This window comes from Misgurnus anguillicaudatus, chromosome 20, assembly GCF_027580225.2.
Source record: "Misgurnus anguillicaudatus chromosome 20, ASM2758022v2, whole genome shotgun sequence".
Lineage (NCBI taxonomy): Eukaryota > Metazoa > Chordata > Actinopteri > Cypriniformes > Cobitidae > Misgurnus > Misgurnus anguillicaudatus.
The window spans coordinates 5,679,083-5,706,272 of NC_073356.2; the positions used below are offsets into that span (position 1 = coordinate 5,679,083).

Below are 27,190 nucleotides of genomic sequence, written 5' to 3' on the forward strand. Positions count from 1 at the left end.
ATACAAATAAAATGTAACTACATTTAAAACCTGTTATAAATGCTCTATTACAAGGGCCTGGATGGCTTTACCCACTGTCTGCATTTCATTGGTGTTTGCTCATCCTTTACTCATGTTAATTATTTACATATTTTTCTGCAGAATCAAGAAAATTAGTTTGGAAATTAGGTACCACTTATTATAGTCTCACTAAGAAATTGATGTACATTGAAAGGACATTGATAATACTGGATCATCATGATAATGATGTTGTTACAATAAGATGTCAAATTAAGATCAGGAATTATGGTTTATTAAAAAAAAAAAAACAATTATAAAACACATATCTATTCATACGGCAAATAATAATAACAATAAACCAACAAACAGTATTAGCCTATACATTTCATATACATTTATAACATCTGTGACACTAACTTAAAATCACTACAGAAACTTTAAACTACAGAAAAATGTGGCTATATTAACCCTTGCCTGGATGTATGCTGGTGTAGTTTCATTATGTTTGTTTGTCTATTATAACATAAAGATTGTAGTTTCTAATTTTAAAACATAGTTACTGTATTCATAACTAAGTTGACTTTATTAAGTTTATTTCTAAGTTTGCTTTACTTAATGTCCAACATTTGCATCATGATTTAAATACCAACGTTCTTCAGATTAAGAAATCATCACACATTAGTTTAAAAAGCAGCACTTCCTTTATTTGACTGTTAGATGCTGAATCGCTGAACACAAACCACATTCAGCTCCGGAGGAATGGAGCAACTGAAGATCATGAGAATCCTGCAAATCATCTGTTTTTCTCTCTGGCTGGGTAATACAATCATTTGCAAACTAGTTTTTAAGTTACTTTTATCTAATTAATAATATGCAACAAAACAGACAAATGATTAATTTAGTTTAATTATTTCGGTACCAGTGGATGTTGTAGTAATGTCAGTCTTAAAATATAAATGTATAACATGTTATATTAAACATATTTATAAATGAATGTACATGTACTGTTTTATGTACATCAACTACTAAGTTAATTTTTCGAAATAGAAATAACAAATCATTTCAGAAATATTTATTAAATAAGGGGTCAAGGTTTTGTCACATCCCTGGGTTATATCTAAGAAACAATCGGTTTTAAATCAAAAGAACAAATCCACAAATGTTTGTTCTTTATCTTTGGTTTCAAACTCATGTTTCGAAACATTTCTAAATTCAGACATTTTTGTACATTTAATATAACAACTTGTTAGTTAGCATCTACCTTTATATGTTGTCAACTCTTGTTATAATTTTGTCAGTGCACTATACACTACCATTCAAAAGTTTAATTCACTTGAATGTTTTTGTGAAACATGGTCACTGAAAGTTGTATGTGTATGTGTGTGTATAATATATATATATATATATTATATATATATATATATATATATATATATATATATATATGAAGGTTTCGTTGCAAAACAAGATACCTCCGTTTTTAACATTTTGGTCAAAACATGTTTATTATTATGTTATCATGTTATTATTTTGTTTTATGGTGCTACTTAGTTGTATGTTTTAAGTTATGAAGGTTAAAATCAAAACAAACCAACTGCAGTTGAATTGATATTAATTGGAATGCACAACCAAAAAAACAGGATTTCTGAAAAATTATCTTATTTTGGCAACCTGGTAAGTTATCTTGTTTGGCAACGAAACTCTTCATATATGCTTGCTGTGTATGATTTTTCTGAAGATCAGTGGACAGTTTAATGGCTCAGGACAAACAAGAAACCTTTAAACAACCATCACAAAATATATATACTTTCATTGATTGTCTAGGTCAGTGGTTCCCAAACTTTTTCAGCGTGCGGCCCCCCTTGTGTACGGCACATTCCTTCGCGGCCCCCCCCAAAGAAAATTTGTGACAAAAACTGTTCTAAAACTAAAACCATTAAATTATACAAAAAAGTAGTGCTTTTGGTTAGTTTTTTAGGTTTAATTACACAGAATTCATGATAAATTAATGTATTTCATAAAATCTCATAAAACTGGGGCCCCCAGTTTGAAAACCACTGGTCTAGGTAACAGATTGTTATGTAAACTTGCAATGTAAAAAAATTCTGTAGAAATTAAAGTGTTATTGCAGCTGGGTTGCCGGTAACTCACCGTAGATTTAAATGTATGTTATTTACTGGCAACATTTTGTTCAAAGTTAAATGAACATTAAACACTTACAAGTCTTTGTCTTTACAGAGTAAAACTAAAAAAACAGCATCAAGCAAAACATTCTGGGAAGCAAAAACAGAAAAAGGTTGATGATGATTTCTGGTTCCCAGAATGCTTTGCATCAGGCTGTTATTGTATAGTTTTATTCTGTAAAGATAAAGAATTGTTTATATTTCAAATTTATTTAACTTTGAACAAACTCTTGCCAGTAAATAACATACATTTAAATCTACGGTAAATTGCCGGGAGCCCAGCTGCAATAACATTGTAATTTATATGGAATTACAGTGTGGGTTATTTTTTTTTATTTTAAATTCTATTATTCTGTGTTGCAAACTTTCTATAAACTTTTCTCATGTGAAATAACTTCTTTAGGGCAGGACTAAATTAAAAACAAATCTTATATATCAGTATAGGAACAAATATATCGGTGACAACAAAGTCATGTCCAGCACAGTGTTTAATGAAATGTAAAACATGCAATGTTAATAGTACCATTAAAAGCAGTCTAGAAAACAGTTAAATAATTAGTTATTGTCTTTGTTTTTCAGGATATAACGGCGTAATCTCTGCAAAGGATCCAAATGTTACAGTCAATGTAAAATGTAAGCTTTTTCTTTTACTAAACTGGATTTCAAACCCTATTTAAAAGGAAAATGTATGGCGTATACATAAACATTTGAATCTAACAGAAAACCTCTTTTCACATAAAGGATATTTTCACATTTTGAACTTCTAAGTAACAGGATGTGGCAGCACTGCAGCGGCGTGATGCACTCATTATACAAACCACGCAAAGTGCACACTTCCATTGTAATGCACAGTAACAGGTGTCCCACCAAAAACTATGCAGATGTTTATCTGCATGCTGTTGTTTCTAGCTGAATATTGCAAGGACATTACAGATATGTTCATTGTAAATACATGGTTTGTTGTGTTGAAATGTTACAAGTCTGCTGATTTTCCATTTTGTAAGTCGCTTTAGTTAAAACACATAAACGTAAAAGCAAAAGGCAATCAAAAAGTAGTATTTTTTAAGTTTCATTTGAATTTCATATTTAATTTAATATAATACTTAAAGTAAGTAAAAGTGTAAGAAACTGCTGGACTTTGAAATGATTGAAGTATTAAAATGTAAAAAAAATGGAAACGTTTTATAGAGTAAAAAGTATGATATTATGTTTTGGAATGAAATGAAGCTTTGCCAAAGAAAAACACTTTAAAACAGTACAAATACACAATTCACTACTTTCCACCTCTGTATGCAAAAAACATCTTTTAAACATGTAATTTTGAATCTATCATTTAAAATGATTTTATGTCTTATGTCTTCGTCATCTTAGTTGTGTCTGCATTAAATGAGCATTCTGGATGGTGCTCCTGGACGCTGAGCAGCTCTGAAAACAGGACAACACTTATAGTGAGGGATGACATTAGCAGGCTGTCCTCTGACATCTGTCTGTCCCTGGGATGTGGGGATGTGTTTAACATCACAGCAGCTGATGATGTATATAACAGTACCTGTCTCACAGGCTGTTTGTACAATAACTCAAAACTCAGCTGCAGTGAAAGTGTGGGAAATGTCTGCAAGACCCTCATTGAGGTTGTTTGTGGTAAGAACATCAAACGAAATCTATTGACGATCCTACTATGCTTTTTACTATGAATTTTGTGAGAGTGAAATGAAAAAGACAGGTACCTATTTTATATGGGTTATAATTTGGAAAGATTACTGCTGAACTTACAGAATAACGAGAATAAAAAAGTTTAGACTGGCAGGATGTAACAAGATTAGGATAAACTACTACACATTGATGTTGAAAGCCTGATATTCTTATTTTTAACCTAATAACAAACTTTAATAAACAATAATTAAAATAACTGCATGTATAGACTGATATTCTGATTATTTTCAAAAGGAAATTTTTTTTTGTATTTTAATATTTCTTTTGTGTAACTACACTAACAGGGATTAAATATAAAATAGTCTTTCTAGTTGAGTACACTCTAAAGAGGACAGAGAATGAAATTTTTTTTTACCTTGTCTTTGTTGAATAATGGTAGTCCACCCACATTCACAAACATACAAAAAGTGCTAAACATGCTGAACATCTCAGTCTCATAGAAATTCCTCTTTTAGAAATGTCAGCCAGAAAACAGCCCAATCTGAAAAACTGATGCTTATGACATCACAGGCATCTAACTGCCCCTCGACTTTAAAATAATTGGCTACATTTTTTGAGTGGCAGCAAAGTCAGCCAATTAGTAATGAGATTGCAAGTTAAGCCAGTAGGGGGAGCCAAATAGGTGCAAAACCACTTGTTTAAAATCCCCCACCCTAATAGAGCTATCTGAGAGAGGTTTTAGGAAGCTTCTAAGGCATTACAGACCCAAACAAAAAAAAATTGTCTACATGTCACATCACAGAACAAGGATAAATACTCTGTTCAATCATTCTATGTCACCTTTAAATGCTGGTTTATTTTCAACAGAGCACCTGCGCCTGTTACGTGGTAATTTAACTTATGCTGGGTTGTTTTAACCCGTTTTTGGGTTGAACATATAAATATTCTTTTGGGTAAATTTAACTCAACGGCTGTGTAAGGGGCTCATCACACCAAAAGCGTTTATGCCAGTTGAAGACGCCTTTTTTAAATGATATTCTATGGGCAGGGAGCGTTTGCGTGCTGTTTATGCGTGCCGAGTGCCTTGCGGTTTTTGCTGCCAGCCGCAGCACGCGCTTTTGAAGGAGCCTGCGTTTAAACCAGCCGCTGTAGAGGCGTGAAGCGCGAGTGATGTCAATGTTAAGTCAATGTGAAGACGCGTTGACGCGCATCTGGAGGTCTTGAGGCGCGAATTGCCGGCTGACACCCGAGTTGAACAATTTTAACTTTGGCAGAATTTCGCGCCGCGTTAACCAATCAGCAGCCTGCTTGCTGCTGTGGCGGCAGCCCCACTTGGAGTCACTCATTCAACCTGAAGGAATGCTTGATATTGTCCAAAGCAGTCGTCCGGCACTATACGACACAAGTTCTTATTTCTATAGAGACAGGAATATAAAGGACCTCACTTGGAAGAGTGTCAGTGCAACCTGGTAAGTTGTAATACACATTTCACTTTTGAGTCACGTGACGTTTATCAACCCGCACCGTTTATTTTCCCACTATAGGAAGGTGACCAAATACAAACCGGTAACTCTCTCGAAAAAATGCACAATCAACATCAGTCATCTTGCAAACAGAAAACCGCATGGCACTTGCCCCTCCCACAAGAAGCGGAGTTTGCCTCTGACGCGCATCAAATGCTTGCTTTTCCCACGCGTCTACTTCGCTCTACATGCGCAAATGCATTCAAACTGTTCAAGCGGCAAACTAGGCACGGTAGACGCGATTTTGATGCCTGAGCGGAGAAGCCCCCGACGTCATTCGCGTCTTTACATTGTCCAATCGAATGAGGGGAGAGGCGGTCCTTACTTTTAAAAAAATACAGTGCGTCGTGCCTTGCGTTTCCAAAGTTTTAAAGTGCGTTTAAAGTGCGTTTGGTGTGATTAGTCCCTTAGTCCATTTTGACCCAACCATGGGTTGAAAATAACCTAACATTATTTTTACCGTGTATGCTGAATTGCTGATGACATATTTATCCTTTTGTTTTTGTGATTTGTATGTTTTTTTTTCTATTTCACCTTAGGTTCACCATATCTGACTCAGACTCGTTCATGTTCCTGGACTATCAAATCTCCAGGCAAAAACTCACCAGTGTATGTAACTGAAGATGCGCTTCACAGTTTATCCAATGACATATGCCATCAGCTGGGCTGTGGAGAGCTCTACAATCTCAAAAAGAGCAGTGTGGGTTTCAGCGAGACCTGTTTAACAAACTGTGTTTATCACGACTATCATTTAAAGAACTGCACTAAGATTAAAAGCGCTAACTGCTCACTGCTTTCTGAACTTCAATGTGGTAAGTCAATCATGCATTTTAAGACAGTATTTATTTAAATATTTTGTTGCTGTGGTGGTGAATTGGAAACATGTAAAAAATGCATTAGCTCTGTGATGAAAAGATCACATGTCCAGAGCATTGTTTTAAATAAAATCAAATCTTAAAGGAACACGCCCACATTTTGGGAATTTAGCTTATTCACCGTATCCCCCAGAGTTAGATAAGTCCATACATACCTCTCTCATCTCCGTGCGTGCTGTAACTCTGTCTGACGCAGCCCCCGCTAGCTTAGCTTAGCACAAAGACTGGAAATGCATGGCTCCAGCTAGTATACTGCTCCCAATAAGTGACAAAATAACGCGATCATTTTCCTATTTATGTGTTGTGATTTGTATAGTCAAACCGTGTACAAATAACAAGGTGATATGAGACACAGCGATCTTTTAACAGTATACATACTGAGAACTATATTCTCTGAAGACGAAGCACTGCCGCATGGGCGGAGTGATTTGCACAACTCTGACCGAATTCTCTGCTCCTCACCAGGGGCTTCTCGTGTGCTGCGAGCAGATCACTCCGCCCATGCGGCAGTGCTTCGTCTTCAGAGAATATAGTTCTCAGTATGTATACTGTTAAAAGATCGCTGTGTCTCATATCACCTTGTTATTTGTACACGGTTTGACTATACAAATCACAACACATAAATAGGAAAATGATCGCGTTATTTTGTCACTTATTGGGAGCAGTATACTAGCTGGAGCCATGCATTTCCAGTCTTTGTGCTAAGCTAAGCTAGCGGGGGCTGCGTCAGACAGAGTTACAGCACGCACGGAGATGAGAGAGGTATGTATGGACTTATCTAACTCTGGGGGATACGGTGAATAAGCTTAATTCCCAAAATGTGGGCGTGTTCCTTTAACATGCCTGAATTGTTTAAATGATGAAATGTCCCGACTGACTCCTCAGGCAATGCTGCTGTCCGATTGGTTGGGGGTGGTCACCGCTGTGGGGGTCGTGTAGAGGTATGGCGGGGATCCTGGGGCACAGTGTGTGATGATGGCTGGGATGAAAAAGATGCAGGTGTGGTGTGTGCACAGCTGGGCTGTGGGTACGCTGTGTCTGTCAGTGGAGAAGGTGTGCCGTATGGTCAGGGAAGAGGCCCCATACACCTGGATGAACTAAACTGCACTGGAAACGAGAGGAGCTTGTGGGAATGTCCGGCAGTTTCTCAAGGACACGACTGTGGACATAAAGAGGATGCAGGTGTGGTGTGCTCAGGTACGTGTCATTAGATGCACTGATGTTTTAGGCAGTATTTTTATATTTGGGTAGTGAATCCCCGTAACACATTTTTGGAAAAAAAGATGTTGAACATTACTAAAAACAATAATGATAACACTCAATATGTTTAGAATCTCTCTCTCTCTCAGTGACTGTAAGATTAGATGATTTGTATGAATTGAAATTATTTTGTGAATTGTCTTTGCATGTGCATTTTCTCCGTGCATCACTCGACTAATGAAGAGTACAAGTCTCTAAGACTGACGGGAGGTCTGGACCGTTGCTCTGGGAGAGTTGAATTCCACCGCAATGGCACATGGGGGACAGTGTGTGACACATGCTGGCATAAGGATGAAGCTGCAATGGCCTGTGAAATGCTGAGTTGCGGGGCGTTCAAACAGTTCACAGCCTTTGATCCTCCTTTCACACATAACAATGAAACACACTGGTATTTTTTTTGTAATCGTGGTACCAAAAGCTTGTGGGACTGTCGTGAATTGAGTAACCACCCATTGTTATGCAAGGATTCAAAGGCTGCTGGGTTGATTTGTAACAGTAAGTAAAGTTACTTTTTTAAACTTGCCATAATATGCTTTTTTGCTTTTGATTTCTGATAGAAAATAATAATCGTAAATACAGTATGTGCCTTGATAAGAATGAATAATTAACATGTTTATTCTGAATAACCCCAAGTCTATTCTCTATTTAATTTCTGAACTGTCACAGTAGATAAAGAATTATTCTTAAACTTTAGGGCGTCCTCACATCTGCCTTGTTTGTAGCATTTTTTCACAAGCTGGTGCATTTTCTGTCATTTATTATGTTCCTGTATAGCTCAGTGGTACAGCATTGCGTTTGCGGCACACCAAAATGCGTACAAATGACACGCAGTGTGATTATCGTGCAATAGATACGCCAAATTTCGCTTTTGCGTGCATATGATACACCAGTCTTTCCCTTTCACTTATATTGCGCATCGTATCGTGTCCTTTTATTTATTGGTTTCTCATTTGTTTTCTGTTTTTTAAACCATTTTCGCTTGGGTTTAGGGTTAGATTTGGGTTTTGCTTTATGATGTAATTTAATATATATGTTTTGTCTATTTTTAAATCATGGTCGCTTGAAGTTGGGGTTAGAATCGGGGCCCTGCTGAAAAAAACAATAAAACCATTACAGAAAATTCGAATGGTTTTATTGGTAATTTTATTGGTTCTAATGGAATATGGCCCAAAACACCCTACAGTGTATTGGTTTTTGTTGGTCTCTAATGGTATGTATTGGTTCTATGTATTGGTTCTAATGGAATATGTATTGGTTCTAATGGAATATGGCCCAAAACACACTATAGTGTAGTGGTTTTAATGGTAAAAGCTAATGGTTCCTATTGGTATTTTAATGGAAACCATTAGAATTTTCTATAATGGTTTTATTGTTTTTGTCAACAGGGGGTTTGGGTTAGGATGTTATTTTATCTTACAAAAGCTTGTTCTTACCCAAAACCCAAGCAACACTGGTAAAAAAAAAACAGAAAACAAATGAGAAACCAATAAGTTGAACGTCACGACACGATGTGCCATATAAGTGAACGGGAAGGACTGGCGTATCTAGGGTTGCCAACTGTCCCATATAAGCCGGGACGTCACGGATGTTGAGCCTAATTTATTTGTCCTGTACGGGACGTCCAGTGTCCTGTTTTTTGACTGCTACCATAATCTTACCAGTGACTGATACAACAGGCTTTGACTTCATGTGGTGCCACAACGACAGTCAGATAACATCAAAATCCCGCGAGAGGGATTCGAGAAATCCTACAGAAGCCACTATCGAAATGCTCTCGCGGTACTTTGATGTCATCCACTGTCAGTCCTTGCGGTGCCACAAGCAGCAGTAGTGCTGATCACAACACTTTTTATCCAATCACAGATCCCCAGCACATTCAGAACACGTTTAAGAGGGTCAAATAATACGATTTTATGTTTGCTTTTTTTATATAGTCGGTTACTTAGCTGTTTGTATAAGATCGGCATAGTTACAAAGTTTGGTCTCAATTCTGAAGAGATCGCTGATCCAGACCAACCTAAAACGCATCAATCTGAAGGATTTTATCATTTTCAACTTTACTAGGACATTTTGGCGCTTCTGATTCACATACTGTAAGTGTGTTTTAATGTATGTTTTTGATGTTGACCCTGTAAGACCACCTTATAGAATCTATGTTACATTAGTTTGTCACAAGATTAAAATTAAAGGCGGAGTCCACGATGTTTGAAAAACGCATTGGAAAAGGAGACGGGCCGACTACCAAAACACACTTATAGCCAATCAAATCAAATCAAATGCCGGGTTGCGTATGTGTGGGGCGGGTCTATCAACAGAAGGTCCAGATTCTATTGGGGTAGGGGCGTGTTTGTTTGGGTGATTTCAAATATCAACATTGGCTTTTAAACATCGTGGACTCCGCCTTTAAGGGGATAACGTTTTATTAACCTTTAGTGCGGGAGTCACAAGTGTTTCGTTTTAGACAGGTAAAGTTAACTTAATGGTTCAAAAGTAGCCTTACTGTGTTAAAGTAGGCTACCTGCTGTAAAATAAAAAACTATTAATAAACCTTCCATGTATGTTCCCAGGGCATAAGAGTTATAAATTAATATTTAATTAGGAGATTTGCTATCATTTTGACAAATGGCTTAAATACACTGTATACAAAACCATATGCGCACTGCTGCAACAGGCCACATTTTGTCCTGTTTTTCAAAGTGAGAAAGTTGGCAACCCTAGGCGTATCATATGCACGCAAAAGCGAAATTTGGCGTATCTATTTTACGATAATCACACTGCGTGTCATTTGTACGCATTTTGGTGAGAATTTACTCCCCCTCATGTTGTTCTAAACTTGTATGAGTTTTATATTTTGATGAACAAAAAAAGAAGATATTTTGATAAATGGTTGTAAGCACACAGTTGATGGTACCCATTGAATTCCATCGTATTTGTTTTTCCTATGGAAGTCAATGGTTACAATCATTGTGCTTACCATCATTTTTCAGAATATCTTAATTTTTGGTTCATCAAAATAAAAAAACTCATACAAGTTTAGAACAACATGAGGATGAGAAAATGATGATAAGAGTTTTCATTTTTGGGTGAACTATTGCTTTAAGAATGGCAGATATAACATTGTTGCTTGTTATTTGCTCTGTTTGGCAGGTGCGAAAGTACCTTAGATCCTTTTTCTAAGATTTTTCTTTTTTGTAGACTCAAGAGGTATGCCTGTTCCCAGTCCAGTGTCAACATCAGCACCAGCGAGCACAGGTGATCTCAAAATCAGCCAATAATGACAAATTAGCCGTTCTCTGAATTGTTTTTTTGCAAGTAGTTATTATTACTTGACAAATGTTAAAGAGTTTACATTAGACTAAATTTGAATAAACTGTAGACTGTGTTAAAGAGATGTTCTCTCAAAAATGAAAATTCTATTATCATTTACTCACCTTCAAGTTGGTCCAAACTTGCATACATTTCTTGGTTTTGCTGAACACAAATGAGGATATTTTTGTAATGAAACAGAACTGGAGAAACATTGAATTCCATAGTATTATTTTTTACCACTATGAAAGTTAAAGGTCACATATTTCTAAGCTTTCTAGAGTTTTATTTTAAGTTATGATGCCCTTAAGAATATATACAGTATTTGCTGTTTAAGTACCAAAAACAATCTCTATATATTTTACAGCCCCACTTTCAGGAGCTCTGCTAAAAACAGTTCATTTTGGCCTGTAATAAGTAATAATTATGAGCCTATCTTCTGAAAGGCCTGTTGTTTTATGAGTAAAATACGCAGTTGAAATAAAGTTACCCATGGAATTACAGTAAGTGTTAGTTTCTGGACACTAAATGTTAGGTTAGTAAACCAACAGACACAGACCCTGTGTCTCAATTCGTTCCCTAGCTCCCGAGGTCGTGAATCAGTATACACAGGTTCGGGCACTGGTAAGGACCCTAGCTCACTTGACATTGGGACACTGTTCCCTTATTTTTCTGTCACGTGGCTGCTTAAGTGCGTTGTGATCACTCACAGCTGTTACTCATCAACAAACGGCAAAACCAACTCGCTGACTCAATTTTAAACAGTACATTGTGGAAAACGCTATCATTATTCTCTTACATATCCGTGCATAAAAATGGGGGAAAATAATTACTTAATTTTAAATATATATTTTTTTACAATTTTAAATAAATATTATTATTTTAAATATTGAGTAGATTTTGGTTCCTTGCTGTGCAGCGATGTGTGTTTATATTTAAAACTAAAACAAACGTTTCATAAACTTTATTGAGTTGGATCACGTGATTTTCGGTTGGTGAGCTTCAAAAAGGTCACGTAATTTCCGGTAAGGGAACATAGGGACCATTGATGCTCACTGTTTTTTGCGTTGAATTGTGGTAGTGGAAGGATTTTGCGATTGAGACAGCCCTTATAATGGCCGACTCCCTGATCAGTGCCCTGACTACTGAACAAGGGAGCTGATTAAGACAAACCCAGAGACTAAGAGATTTTAACCATACCATGTTTAACTCAATAAACAAACAGACACAAACAAGGCTGGTGTCTGTAACTTAAAAATACAAACAACGTCTGATTTCCAACAGATATTTTATCAAAACTGGTGGCTACCAAATACTTTAACGTTACAAAACAACACGTAAGCATCTAGTTAGCAACACGTTAGCATCACGTTAGCATTGCATAACTGTTTGCAATATACAAGCCGTTTCTCAATGTCAAGGAAGGATCCTCAGAAGCCAGAATTTTGAGGATGCTACGTCATCGACGTTCGTCGAAGGACTGTTCCAATGTCGAGGATCCTCAGAATTTCAGCCAAGGACTGAGTCCTTGATTTGAAAAATATTCTGTATACAGAAAAGGATGCATATGTGTATCCTTCGTGCTCTTCGCGCACTGAAATCACCCACAATCCTATGCGCGCAGCACCGAAAGCACACCTGTTCCATTTACGTGTTCTCCGAATGCTCAAGAGGATCCTCGCCTATTCTCTGAAGGAAGTGACTTGTAAGGAGTTAGTCCTGCCAAGGAAGTATCCTTGACATTAAGAAACGGCCATAATTTCAGTTTTCTCTGGCTCCATAGTGTAACTTTAAAGTAAGGGCCTCTTCAGTAAAGCCGGTTCATTGATTAGTAGTAAATCACCATCAGCTGCTTTCAGAAGCGTCAGCCGGTTCTAAGAGCAGGTGATGCCGCTTTACTACTAATCAACGAGATGCGCGTGACAATCACGTGCAAGTTATCGTGTAGCCCTATTTAAAATGTGTTTACTTACTGGTTGTGGATTTGAGGTTGGATCCAATAAAGTAAGGACTGCAACATCTTTGATGAATAGATTCCTGGAGAAACCAGCATTGAACTGCCACACTGAAGCAGTTACTTGTGAAATGTTTTAAAGTCAAACTAAATTGTTTCGGAATTTCTGAATAAATAAACATCAACCATTGGTCTCGTACATTAATGTTTTTCGGAAGCCTGTGCATTGATTTCGTTTCCAGACATCCATCGATTGAACAGCGTTTTCTCGACATGGTGCGTGCGATATTTCTTGGAGGTTTGTTCGGCAAAAAAGGGGTGGGGCGGTGGACAGGGGTGGAGAGTGAAGGCGGCGACTGTCTCTCGGTGACGTAGCAACTTTACGGAAGTACAAACTAACCGTTTTAACTCACAGCTACTTCAAGCAGGCTGTGTGAATTTGACTCTTAAATGACTGTTTTGAAACTTATATGGTACTTACATAGCCCCTAGACCTCAGTTATCATGAAAAAAGCCACAAAATTTCAGTTTTGACCATATGTGACCTTTAATGGTGCCCCAGATCTGGCTGTTTGCATTTTCCAAATATCTTCATTTGTGTTTAGCAAATAAAGAAATGTGTACAAGTTTGGGTGAGTAAATGATGAAGTTTCATTTCCCTTTAAGTTTAACCCAAAATGAAAATCATGTTCTCATAAAATTGGCCTCGCTCTGTTATGTAATAGCTGATTGACAGGTGCGCAACTCCGTCTTTCAAACAGGTATAATTTTGTATAGTTACTCATTTAGGAAAATTAGCCATGATTTATTGATTTTATTATTATGAAATTATTATTTTTTTTGGGCAAATTGATTACGATTTGTATTACCCTAGTTTTACTACAAATAGGCTACGAGACTTTTTTTTTTACCACGGAGGGCCGGTGGTATATGAAATTTCCCGGTAGATTTTTTGGTCCCACTCCGCCCCTGAACAGAAGTACATACAATGACCAAATATAAATTTCTGGGTGATGTGTTATGCCAAAAGCAGATGTTGGAGGAGTCCAATTGTGCTTTATTAAGTTAGTGTGTCACATTACTGTTTAAGCATTCAAAAGATCTTCAAAGAGAAAGTTATCAAGCCCAAAGTCAACTCCAAAAGAAACATTTTCTTCAAAGGAAAACATTTTTAAGTGCTATAAAAAATGCTATATCAAACGCTCATAGCTTGTTTGCACATAACGTCATCAGGACTTCTGTTGCTGTGACACAAAATGAAAATGGGGGCAGGAAGTTTTGCATGCTCAGAACCAAGAAAGCAGTGAGTTTTTATAGTGCACCAAAAGTTGTTCATGAGGAGGAAATATGCAAGAAATTGACTGAAAGGCAGGAAAAAGTGTTTTTTAAACCTGCAACTATAGTTGGGAAGGGGCCAATTCAGATATTATCATTGGATTGACGTATAAGATATAATAAAGATAAGATCAATTTAAAAGAATAGATAGTACAAGCAACACACTAACACATTAGTCATGCTACTGCAAAAGGCTGGAATGATGCTAGATGAATCCACAGGACAAAAAATAAATAAATGCCACTTTACCTGGCGAAAATCAAATAATAAATCATTGTGGTATCAATGTCATTGACCCAACCACTAACAAAAAACACAGTTTTATCCACCATGATTGTATGACCACTTTGTTCAGCCTTCTTTCACTTTTATGCCTCTGTTCATCACTTCTGCTAATAAAGTTTCAGCTAAACCCATTCTATGATGAGATGACTAACAATGCATTTCATTATGTAGCAATCACCTTATCTAATCACCTTAAAACTTATTCTAGTACACCCCAAATAAAAAAATCTTCATCAAAGAGCATAATAGGACTCATTTAACCAAAGAAAATTGATATCACTCTTTAATCACTTTTTTTTGCAGTGACAATGAAAATGGATGATTCACAAGGAGGATTCAACAATTTCCCATCTCCAGAACTTATTGCGTGTTTTGTTTTGGGATTGTTGCTTCTGATTGCAGTAATCACAAATATCATCCTGTGTCACCACTATCAAAAGAAGAAAGGTGCATTTAAACCTTCAGACCAACACAATTCACAACAAAACCCTTTCAGTTAGTTAACCAGAACACATGGGAAACATTTTGTTATAGCCTGATCTTTATCTGGGTGAATTCCATGTAACCTTTCAAGAATATGAAGCATTATTATTATGATGTTTTTAAACAAATACTACCAAATCCTATGGATCTGTCCTCCTCAGAAAGATGTAAAATAAGGCAGATCAAGGTGTATGATGGGCAAACAATTCATTGTAGTTTTTCCATCCAATAAAGATTAAATTGTTTTAGAGGAAACAATCTTACAAAATCGCATCTTTTCAAACTTGAGGAAAGCGACCAATTTTCCAGCCATTTATAAACATATGTTGTGAGTTGTAACATTATTTTCATGACAATTAAGCAAGCGTATTTTCCACTATTTAATTCCCATGACTGCAATGCAGAAATGTTGTCGCATTGAAAATATGAATGTGACAAAATATTATTTGTATTTGATGTACTTTTAATGAGAATCATTGAGAATGATGTAAAGTAAACACCTTATAAGTTACACATTCAGACAAGAATTTTGTGTAAAGTCTTGTAAAATATTGATTTTAATGGCTATATAAAACTTGTATGTGTTTTTTAACACCTGACATGCTTAAAATTTCTTGGCAGTCAATGTTATAAAAGATGTTTAAGCATATTTCTGTTCGGGAATGCCAATAACCTTTAGCATATTTAGCATATAGATGCTTTCATCAGACGCACACGCGTTGTCATAGTTACGCGTCTGGACAGAAATTAACTTCCAGTCTCTGTTTGTTTAATGGTCTGGAAAATAATAAATGTTTTGGTTTCCTAATGACGAGGAGAGACTGCGATCATGGATCACTGCTATGTGAAGAGAGGTTTGGCAGCCAATCTGTAGTTACCATTGTATACAATAATTTTACACAGTAACGTTAGCTCAATGTAGCTTTTGATATGCTTTAGAAATAAACTACTCTTAAAAGGACTCTATTGTTATTGACTCCTTGCAGAATTGCCTGGAAGTTAAGCTTCTTCCACAAAAAACTTTTGTTGATGTTGTTACTGCTGAAATCGTCTATAGACAAGTAGTACATACTGAGATCAAATCTGTTTCTTGTTACTCTCAGCCATTGTGGTCCAGCAGAGATTTGTAAACCTTCAGGATATTCAAGAAGCAGAGGAAAATAACTACAGAGATTCTGTCCATCTCACCAAAGTCACAAACAACTGCAGTGATTCTGAAGGTGAGCAAGTTTAACCCTGACTGAACTCATAGCATCTTTCAGGAATACACGATACACAGGAACTGTTGAACACTTGGTTCTGACTGGTCAAAATATGTTATACATTTATGACGTAGTTCCAGGTTTGTTAACCACATTATAATTCCAAATCACATGTTTTTTCAATTATTTCAATAGCCAAAAAAACATTCACACAAGGCCACAACCATGTCTTGAACATTGGTGGGACCAAAGTTTTCGGGGGCACATTATAATAATACATTTATTATGAAAAATAATTATATAACAATCGACAATATTCCACAAAATAAGTTATTTGAATCTTTTTCACCTAATTTTAACAGTGACACTAAGTGCAAATAGCATCCCTTGTTGGTAAACACCAATTATTAAATGCGGTGGTGCAAGCAGTAGTGAGTAAGGCTTGTAGAATTGGCTTTTGATATGATGTCTCTGGTTCCAGAGGCGGATCCTGACTTTGTAAACATTGGGAGCTTAGCCCCATCCAGCCCCATTGGGACTGGATGCTATGTTACAGACATGGCAGAGGCAACACCTATACGCTTTTCCCCCAATAGCTCTGCTCCTGGGTGTTCTAGAGAGGTATTCCCTTCCTTACTGATATCCCCATTTTGGCCATCCTGAGATTGGTTCTCAGACCTTCTAGCTCTCCTAGCAGGTCAACCATGGAAGATTCCTCTTACCCAGGCAGAGGGTGTGATATTTCAACCCTGCCCAGAAATGTGGACATTGTGTGTCTGGCCCCTGAGGGGGATCAGTTTGTTACAAATGGCACTTTTCCATTACTTTGGCTTAGTTAGCTTTTCCATCGAGTTTAGTACCACTTTGGAGTGGGAGGGATTATAGGCGTGTTATTATATTTGTGCTGCCTACTGCTGTGACATCATACAAGTGAGAGCGTCGTTGCACATTCCCATACATTCATTTATTTCTCAGTCTGCCACAAAATAAAATGACCATGTTTGCACATCCCGTTTATCACTACCTCTGTCTTGTTCAGTTTCTGTATCAGTCGACACGCTCTGCTAAGAGTATATAAAGCAGCTATAGCTCTCTGAATGAGGGGTCTTTGGGGAGTCATCCCTTTGATCCAACTTCCAATTTATGAACCGACCAACTTACATTAAAAAATTTAAAAAGGCCCTGAAGGTTTGCCACTGCCACGACCCATTCTAAGATTTCTACCAGAGCAAGTCAGGTTTTGATAATCCACGATGCCATATATTTGAATAAGATGTCCAGGACCTCTGGTAAAAAGTAGTTTCATAATAGTAAAGTTCCAGCTGTATATATAATTGTAGACATGGAGAACTTTTTAATCCCTGTGTGCACCAGAGCCATCTTGTGTTCCTGCTGTCAAAAACGTCTTTAGCCTTCCCCTTTTTTGCGTTGATTGTGGAAATTGATTTATTTTTAAAGATTATTCTCTTTACTTGAAGTTCCTATAATCCCTCAGCAGCATATTTGGCCTCAGAGTAGCATTGAAAGTGGATCATATGATACAGACTATGAACAACATGACTTCAGTCCAGAAACAGCGTTTCCGTTATCCACTTTTCGAAGTAAGTCATTTTTAAGTTTTATGAATGATACTGATGAAGAATATTATTGTTAAGCCATACTTAAATGGATTTCTGTGCAGGTCATCTGAGGTAGATATTGACATCCTCAAAGTGAGTCAGATGGAAACTGAAACGCGGCATGTGTAACCATTCTTCCCTCTTCTGTTTAATACAGATTCAATGCGGTATAGTGCAGATGGCAAAACTTCCTCTGTAAATGCCACAAACCTAAACGTTGTGACTGAGGAGGGTAAGATCTTAAAATGTATTTAGTGACCAGCATAGAATTATAAAAAAACATAAAATTTGTTTAGTCTATCTTAAGTCCACCACTGCTTACTCACATTCAATGTTGGCTCGAATCTAGCACATGGTGCACAGCTAATTTGCACCATATAATAATCTTTAAGGATACAATAAACTCGTGATCTACCCATTTTTATATTGTTAAAAACCTTGTTTCATGAAGAAATATTTCACATTGCAATGGTAAGCCTGGTTGTGACTTTAAACACAGGCACTTTCTACACATTAGACTGATAAAGGGCCCATTATACTTCCGCGTAGGACCTATGCCGTAGGATTGAGTGCTGTAGGCTACGTTCCAGTTTCTCCTCAACTTGGCCCATCTTTGTTTTTACCATCGCAAGCGGAAATGCGTATGAGGAAATGCAACATAGTTTTTTTTTGACCCGACGAAAAGTGTTCTAGCAGACCAATTACAGCACTTGTGGCCCATGTGTATGGACATATTGTTACATTTTTGGAGAGGTGCGCGTCAAGCTACACACAACCTACAAATAGACTACGGCGTAGGTTCCAAGCGGAACATTGAATCACCCTCAAAGGGATAGTTCTGCCAAAAATGGAAATTACCCCATGACTTAATCACCCTGAAGCCAACGAGTTACATATATCCATCCTTTTTTATACAAACACAAATTAAGATATTTAAAAAAAAAATTCCTGGCTCTCTAATCTTTACGATAAATGAATATGGGGTCCACTCCGCACCTCCAAGGCGAAATAGTGTGCATCGGTCCTTTACAGAGGTGGTCCACACGACTTCGAAGGATAAATAAAAGCCTTTTAAGGGTAATTGATTCGATTTTGTAAGAGAATTATACAGTACATATTTAAAGCTTTATAAACAAAGATAACTAGCTTCCGATAATGGCGACATCTTACACTCCTGTGCATTTAGGAGAGAGTATTAGCGTAGTGTAAAGTAGTGTACGGACTTTTAATATGTGGAGGTAAAGACCAGGGAGCAAAACAACGCTCTGCATTCGTCATAGTTCACTACAAACAGTGCGTACACTTTGATTATACTCTCTCTTGAATGTCGAGGAGTCTAAGATGGTGGCGTTATCGTAAGCTAGTTTTTTTCCTTTGTAAAGTTTTAAATATATATTTTACTAATATAATAAATATAATAAATATTTTTTTCTTACAAAATCGCATCGGAGCCATGTGGATTACTTTTGCGAGGGATTGATGCACATTCTTTTGACTTAAAGGAGCAGACCCCATATTCATTTATTATAAAGATGAGAAAATCCAGGACATTTTCAAAAATATCTAGGTTGCACTTTGTTTTGCAGTATGTGTACTTGCCTTGTGCATATATGGTAAATGGGTTGTGTACGACAGATGTGTGGTGCTTACTTTTGGGTGTCTACATGGTAATTAATTGGTGTCATTGCTGTACTTACCAGTGGCGCATGCTTGGTAGTTGTTGTGTAGCTCTGGGTAAGTACTGTACTGGGTATTGACAGATACATGCTTGTAGTGTAGGTATACTGTAACTTACGAGAAACATTACTGTACTTACAAATAAATGTACAATATAAGTATTTAGTGTTTGCAGGCAAGTTGGGGTAAATGACAGGTATTTATAGTGTGCATGTATGGTAACTAATATCAAACACTACTGTGCTTACAAATTGTATATACACGATACGTGTGTGGTACCTGTAGGCCAGTGCAAGTTAATGAAAGGCACATATGGTGTATGTATACTGTAACTAACGAGAAACAATAGTGTACTTACAAATTGTATACAATAAGTGTGTGGTACCTGCAGGCAAGTGTAAGTTATACTTATATCATACGTATATGATAACTAAGAACAAACATTATTGATGTGCCATTTTGGTACTCAGACTCAGTATCTTTGTCCTTAAACCAAGCATTAAATAACCGTATGCATTAACAACTGGGTACATTCACTAGTACGTCCATGGTAACTGCATGGAAACAGGACTGTGAAATAAAGTGTTGATTTTTACACAGTTATTACATAGGACCTACCACCTAAGATATAGCATCATATACATGTCACTGTGAGGCAAACCCAATGGCATCCGGCTGCGGCCCTGCAGACTCACCTCCGGCTGGACACCAGTGGCTGGACACCAGTGAGACAGCCTACGTCATTTCCGTTTCGCCGCTAATTTCCGTATTCACCGCTGGATGAACACCAATTTTATTTCATATTTTCACCTCTGGATAGACAGCATATTTATTTTATATTTTCACTTCTGGATAGACAGCATATTTATTTCATATTTTCACCTCTGGATAGACAGCATATTTGTTTTATATTTTCACCTCTGGATAGACAGCATATTTATTTTATATTTTCACCTATGGATAGACAGCATGTTTATTTTCAGTTTTCATCAGTGAATAGACATTCTTTGCAGGCTTAATTGCACACGTTTTTTCCGTAGTCATTTTACTTTAATGACTTAAAATATATAATATAAAATCTGTGCGCAAATTGAAATATGATCTTTATCATATATCTTTACATAAAACAATTCTCAATAATATGCTTAATATTATAACATCAATAATTTATGCAAACTGCATTCACAAGAACCACCTTGAAAATATATATTGTTCACATCATTTCACTATTTTTTTGTGACTTAAATTCAGCCTTAATCAATGGACTATAAAGTTTTGTCATTACAACAGACTTGAACATGTTAATTGACCACAGGTTTTTTTGTAAATGTAACCACTTCTGTTTTTAAAATATACGTAGATTCACATGATCAGACAATTTACCAAACAATCCAGATCAAATTAACACTTCGTGGTTTTGCAATATTTATTGGAAATTACACACATCTTAGTAAAATTAGACAAATCTGACCATCAGAATGAAGATGCAACAGTCAGGCCCGTAAGGTTGTGGGGGAAGTCCCGATTTCAAGAGAAAATAAAACATGAACAGTTCCAAATAAACTATTGCACAATGTGCACACCACTCATTCCTGCCCCCTAAAACTGTCTAGCTAGTTTGTGCATTTGAATTCTGACATGACCGATAAATCATCGACAGTTTATTATTTTTTCTTACGGCGCATTCACATGGGGCGTCAGCGTTAACGCTTAACGGAAGGATTGTCTGAAGCGTGGCCAACAGCCAATCACAGTGGCCGCTACACATGCTCCATTCTACCATAAACGTAATTGGCTGGCTCTGTCTAGGTAATTTGCATAAGGCGATCTGATTGGCTGACGCACGCGTTGCCGCGTGAAAAGTTGAGAAATGTTCAACTTCTGCCGCGAGCAACGGCACTGACGCGGCGCCGACGGATCCACAATTCATACTCCCCCCGGCTACACGCGGATGGCCGCGTTCGACACTATACGCAATACAAATGATTTCTTATTCAAATTATTAGTCTAACAGGCCGTCAGGGCAGCTCTGATTTGGCGACATTTACAGTATATTAAAACATTAGGATAGGTGAAGAAAAGTAACTGAGCCACCATTGCAAACACAGTTTAGTACAAACAACAAGACAACAAAGAACAGAAATCAAACATTATGGTAACAAACATGCTCCACAGCTTTCTGTTCTTGGAAGAAGTAAAAGTTAAAGAAGAAAAACAATAGTGTGTGTGCAAATGCTGTCTATTTCCTTTGTATAATTGTTTGTAGTGGAGTGTCCTGTCTAAATATTTTCACGCACATGCGCGGTTGTACGCGCACTGTCCGCGCGGTCTCAAATTTTGGGCTGCACGCGGACGGTCCGCTACTGGGTACATTCACTAGAAACTCTATGGTAACTGCATGGAAACAGGACTGTAAAATAAAGTGTTGCTCTTTACACAGTTATTACATAGGACCTACCATCTAAGATATAGCATCATATACATGTCACTATCCGGCAAACCCAACCATTGACTATCACACGCATTAACTACTGGGTACATTCACTAGTACACACTTATTGTGTATATACAATTTGTAAGTACAGAAGTGTTTGATATTAGTTATCATATATGTACACTATAAATACCTGTCATTAACCCTAACTTGCCTGTAAATACTAAATACTTATATTGTACATTTATTTGTAAGTACAGAAATGTTTCTTGTTAGTTACAGTATACCTACACAATAAGTATGTATCTGTTATTACCCAGTACTTATCTAGAGTTACATAATAACTACCGAGTATGTACCACTGGTAAGAACAGTAATGATACCAATTAATTACCATGTAGATACCTAAAAGTAAGTACCACACATTTGTCGGTAAGTACAACTTATTTACCATATATGTACAAGGTAAGTACACATACTGTAAAATAAAGTGCTACCATGAAAAAGGATTTTTGGTCAAACTATCTTTTTAAGTAATTACTGATAAAGATTTAGATACAGATTTTTTTTACAACAGAACATACAAAACAACAGCATTTTATATTGGGGACATAAGATATATCTATTAAAAAAATAATAGTATTTATATTGTTTTTAATTGATGTAGAGAAAATCAAGTTTATGTAAACATTTACATTCAAAATGGAAAGGTTAAAGTAATGTTTAATGTTATTAAAGTAATTTTGTCAGAAGACAAAATTTCTCTGAAAGAAATGTGTGTTCAAATGTTAAAGAAATGCAAAGAATAATAGAAGCCTAAATATCAAATGGTTTTAAATACATTACCAAACAAACAATTCAATTATCAGAAGGTTAGAAATAATGATTAAACTAAAGGATTTTAAGAGAAAAAATGAAATAAGTTAATAAAGTATATTATGCCACGTGTTTCATTTAAAACTACTCTGACACATTCAATAATTTAATACAAATAAAGTCTTTGTTTAAGCTCTATAGTAAGTATTATAAATCGTCTCACATTATAATCTTCACACAGTGGACTCATTTGAGTCATCATCCACTTCATCAGAAGAATGTTATGAGACAGGAATAAATGAAAAGGACATGGGCTCTCTGGAGTCTACTGAATGTTATGAGAATACAGGACTAAAAACTGCAGGTATGAAACATCACAAAGCTATGAATGAATTAAGGTAGGGGCACACAAAGTTGCATGCTCACTCATTGTGTTGCCATGGGGTTTCTATGCAGAGATTTTAATTCTGTCTTTAGATGCTTTCAATTAATTTGAAATCAATTTGTTTGGCGCTTTTCACAATTTTGCATTGGGGCGAAGTAGCTGCTTTGAAGCAATGAAACATTGTTATTCACTCATAATCTGTATTTTCCGTACAAAAAGGTCTGTACACTTTACAAGAAGGTTGCTAAAGCTGCAAACCGTAACATTTTTGGTTAAAGGCAGGGTAACACATTTTGAAAATTGCTAACGGTAGCCACCTAGCAATGAAATCCCGATCCCACCCTCAAGTCAAATCGCCATCCAAAGTCACACCTCTTTCAAAACACATGAACACGCACAGATCAGACAGTCACATCTCATGTCTCATTCAGCAGTGAGAAAACTTTGCAGTAGGCTACAAAGTGAATAACACTTCCAAAATAACCAACATAAACAACTGGTTTACATCAGAATTAGTTTAAGCACACGTTCGGTTGTGTAGACGTAGTGACTATATTGTTGCGCTAATCCGTAAACGAACACAAATTTCATAAGCAACACAATGTTTCATCAAAGTCGAATATCTGAATCCATCTCAATACAAACATATCGGGTACCTACCTTACCAAAATAAACAGTGCAACGACCCTTTCAGACCCTTTGCCTCCTGCAGCTGTTTGCATCTCGTGGTAAAGCAGTAAAGTTACCGATGTTAATTTGGGTTTTTGCTCTTTGCTGATCCAGGCAGTTTTTGCTGTTGTTGTTATAAAAGATCCCTAGTTTTGTGGCTCCTGTACAGGTTGTCAATTCAGCAGAAAAGTTTGCTGTTCTCGCTGTTTACAGACAGGAGGTGAGCGCACGTGAACGCGCCTGACGTATGGTGTCTGCGTGGACTCGCTGCGCGGTGGGCATTCAAATTACACTTACGTATGAGGGACAAAAAAGAAAACGTCCGTTCGGACCGAGATCTATGATTGGTTGAACATTTTTTGGTCCTAAGCCTTTCACAGATGACATAAATTTCTACAAATACATTTAGGGGCGTTTTCACATTAGCACTTTTGGTGCGCACCCGGGTTCGATTGACATCAGAGTTCGGTACATTTGGATGATGTGAACGCTGTCTTCCGAACTCGGGTGCGCATCCGGGAAACATACTCGAGTCCGCTTAAAAAGGGTGGTCTGGGGTCCGGTTCATGTGAACTCCAGATCGGTTCGCTGCTGATGTGACCGCAATCGTACCAAATCGCGGAAGTGAACCGCTGTTAATTATGTATTATATGGAATGTCCCCACTAAAATAACAGAGTGTGTGTTTGTGTGCGTGCACTTACCTTGACAACAAAATGCATAGAATGCTTGCTTGACTTTTGTTCTTGTTCTTGACCTTTGGTTTTGTTTTCAAAGAAATAATACAGAAATGCACTTGCGTCTGTCTGCCGCAAACATACTAAAGTCGTTTTGATGACAACGGGCTGTCCGCCGACGTCAATTTTTGCGGAGGCATTCAGAAATCATCTCTCTGCTTGCAGTTAGTCAATCACGCTTGTCGTCTTCTCGTTTACAGCGGTTGCCAAGCAACATGAGAACGCGCCGACTGCAGCTTGATGATGCAAGCGTACCGCGGTTCGGATGCAAAAATAATATATGAACACAGTCCATGGGGAGCATGGTGAGGTGGGAGCAATCGAACTCGGGTTCGGACCAGGCAATCGCACCAAATGTGAAACCGCCCTTAAACAACTTAACACAGTGATTGCTATCAGGATGTGAGGAGACTGTTTCAGGATCAAATCTGTTACCCTACCTTTAATAAAACAGACATTCGTTATTTAGCAAGTATACAAACCGTCAGTCCTCATAAAACCAAGCTTATAATAATGATTTATAATTTGTGCTGTCATGGTGGATTTTGCAAGAAAATGTAAGCTGATTTACTACATACATAAAGATAAGTAATGTGACCTGAATTTTATGTTTTAAACAGACAAGGCGATAGCGGGGCAAAAGTTACACATTGCTGCTTTAACATTAGTTAGCTAACATAAAATAACAATGAACAATACATTAACAATATAGCATTTATTAATCGTTATTTTCAACCCAGCATTGGGTCACAAAGGGAATAGCCCAGCAGCTGGGTTGAAAAACCCAGAATGTGTTTATATTTGACCCAACATTGGGTTAAAACAACCCAGCATTATGGGTTGAAATAACCCAGCATTACAACCCAGCAGGCTAGGCTCGTTCCTTTTTGACCCAATGAGTCTGAAAATTCCTGTTTTCCGTTACCATGGTGTTTACAAGCAAGAAATATTTACATTAAAAATTTATATTTCATTTGAGACTTAAAAATATCATAATGCAAATCTTTAACTGTAAGCCCTAGCCAAAATATTACATGCTAGTGATGAATAATATAATACATACAGAAATGCTTTCTCTTCTCATTGTCAGAACTGGATAATGGAGGCAGCACTAGAGAGGATTCCCCGCTTTACTCCCCCGTCTGCTATGACAATGAGGTTGTCTCTGAAAGTGACTATGATGACATTGGCAACTATCTACAGCAACCTTACTAATGACAGTAGCTGGAGCACCGTATAAACTATGATGCCACGATAGCAACATAACAGTCTGAAATGTGTCCGAAATGACCATACAGCACCTGAGAATCAATTTCATATTCTTTCGACATTTCAATGTCATTTCTTTGTTCATGCAATCACACATGCATATAGTTCAAGCTTTATCATAATTGTTTCAATAAGTTTTATAAGTTCACATACATAATGAACACATGTAAAGAAGGACAAATACATATAATTACACAAGTGCTTTACTTCATAATGTTGTAGTCTAACCAAAACACTGATGGATATGAACGTTGAGTATGTGTTTATGTTTAAACTGTTAATATGAATGTTCAAAGTAAAAACTGATATTTTATTAAATACATTTGTGTTTTTTTATTGTAACTGGTGCAAGGAGCTGTTTATTGTACAGCTACAGTATTGCAAGTGAAAATGTATCTTTTTACATTTTGGAATTTAGAATTTTATACCAAAGCGACATATAATAAATTCAGGCTGTATATTTTATTACATTATTATTTTAGTAGAGAATGCGCCTTCCCTATAATTAAACTTATGGCCTAGGTGCTATAATACAATGTTCTACCAGTTTTATACAGTATGTTGTTTTTTGTTCATTACTATTTAGAAAGCCAGGTATCATAGTAAAACATGTTAACATCATGTTAAAACATGCTAGCATCATTATAAAACATGTTAATACATTATGTCTCATGCTAAAACATGGTAGCTTCATACTAACATAATGCTAAAATATGTTAACATCACACTAAAACTTGTTAAATTCATGTTAAATAATGTTGAAGGTAGCTTTTTGACATTTAAACTTATTTAAGGGGTGGTTTTCTGGACAGGGTTTAGATTAATCCAAGAGTAGACCTTAGTTATATTATGAGATTTAAGTAGTTTTTACAAACATATCTTACAAAAAAAAACACTACTGGTGTGCATCTTGAGACAAAGCAATGGCATTGATATATTTTAAGAAATGTCAGTGCAAGAATATTTCAGTTAGGACAGCTCAAACAAGCATTTTAGTCTTGGACTAGACTTAAATGTTTAAACCAGTTACACTGTAAAACATACTTTGCTGCCTTAAACATTTTTGTTGAATCAACTCGGATTTACAAGTCATTTCAACTTACTATTATTTATCTTGATTCGAGATGAGTTGTTATAACTACAGGTGAGTAAATTTAGTTGACTTTTCTCAACTATATTTTATAAGTTGTGACAACTGATCTCTGTTGACATGACTTGTAAATTTGACATGACTTAATTTAAAAAAAATTGTAAGGCAGCAAAGTATTTTTTACAGTGTAGGGTTGCCAACTGTCCCGTATTAGTCAGGATGTCCATTATTTTGAGCCTAATTTATTTTTCCCGTACGGGACCTTCCGTTTTCCGTTTTTTGACTGCTGTTTTTTGGACAAACTGTTCTATAGTCTATGTTTCGTCCCTACGTTGTCTCAGATGACAACTACTATTTCCGGGTCCAAAGTTGGGTCCTCTAGCTGGTTTATTTAATAATAATAATTTGTTACATTTATATAGCGCTTTTCTGCAG

The 27,190-nt window shown here is 36.6% G+C and overlaps 1 protein-coding gene across 2 annotated transcripts; it reads left to right on the plus strand.

Moving 5' to 3' along the window:
• The first annotated feature begins 665 nt into the window (after positions 1–665).
• On the plus strand, positions 666–25,996 carry LOC129455102 (T-cell differentiation antigen CD6). Of its 2 annotated transcripts, XM_055219765.2 has the most exons (13): positions 666–817; positions 2,763–2,816; positions 3,555–3,824; positions 5,899–6,171; positions 7,120–7,431; positions 7,678–7,989; positions 10,690–10,746; positions 14,679–14,822; positions 15,962–16,078; positions 17,539–17,661; positions 17,837–17,911; positions 22,848–22,970; positions 25,487–25,995. In XM_055219765.2, the coding sequence occupies exons 1-13, from the start codon at positions 760–762 to the stop codon at positions 25,609–25,611; spliced, it is 2,043 nt and encodes a 680-aa protein (XP_055075740.2). In that variant the 5' UTR covers positions 666–759; the 3' UTR covers positions 25,612–25,995. The 2 variants fall into 2 exon arrangements, with proteins under 2 accessions (XP_055075740.2, XP_055075741.2); XM_055219766.2 differs by lacking the exon at positions 14,679–14,822 and having other exon boundaries at positions 25,487–25,996.
• The last annotated feature ends 1,194 nt before the right edge of the window (positions 25,997–27,190 follow it).

Coding starts and splice junctions, on each gene's coding strand:
- LOC129455102 (XM_055219765.2), top strand. CDS start 760: ATGGAGCAACTGAAGATCATGAGAATCCTGCAAATCATCTGTTTTTCT. Junction 2,817..3,554: donor TGTTACAGTCAATGTAAAAT/GTAAGCTTTTTC, acceptor TCGTCATCTTAG/TTGTGTCTGCATTAAATGAG. Junction 17,662..17,836: donor TCCGTTATCCACTTTTCGAA/GTAAGTCATTTT, acceptor TGTTTAATACAG/ATTCAATGCGGTATAGTGCA.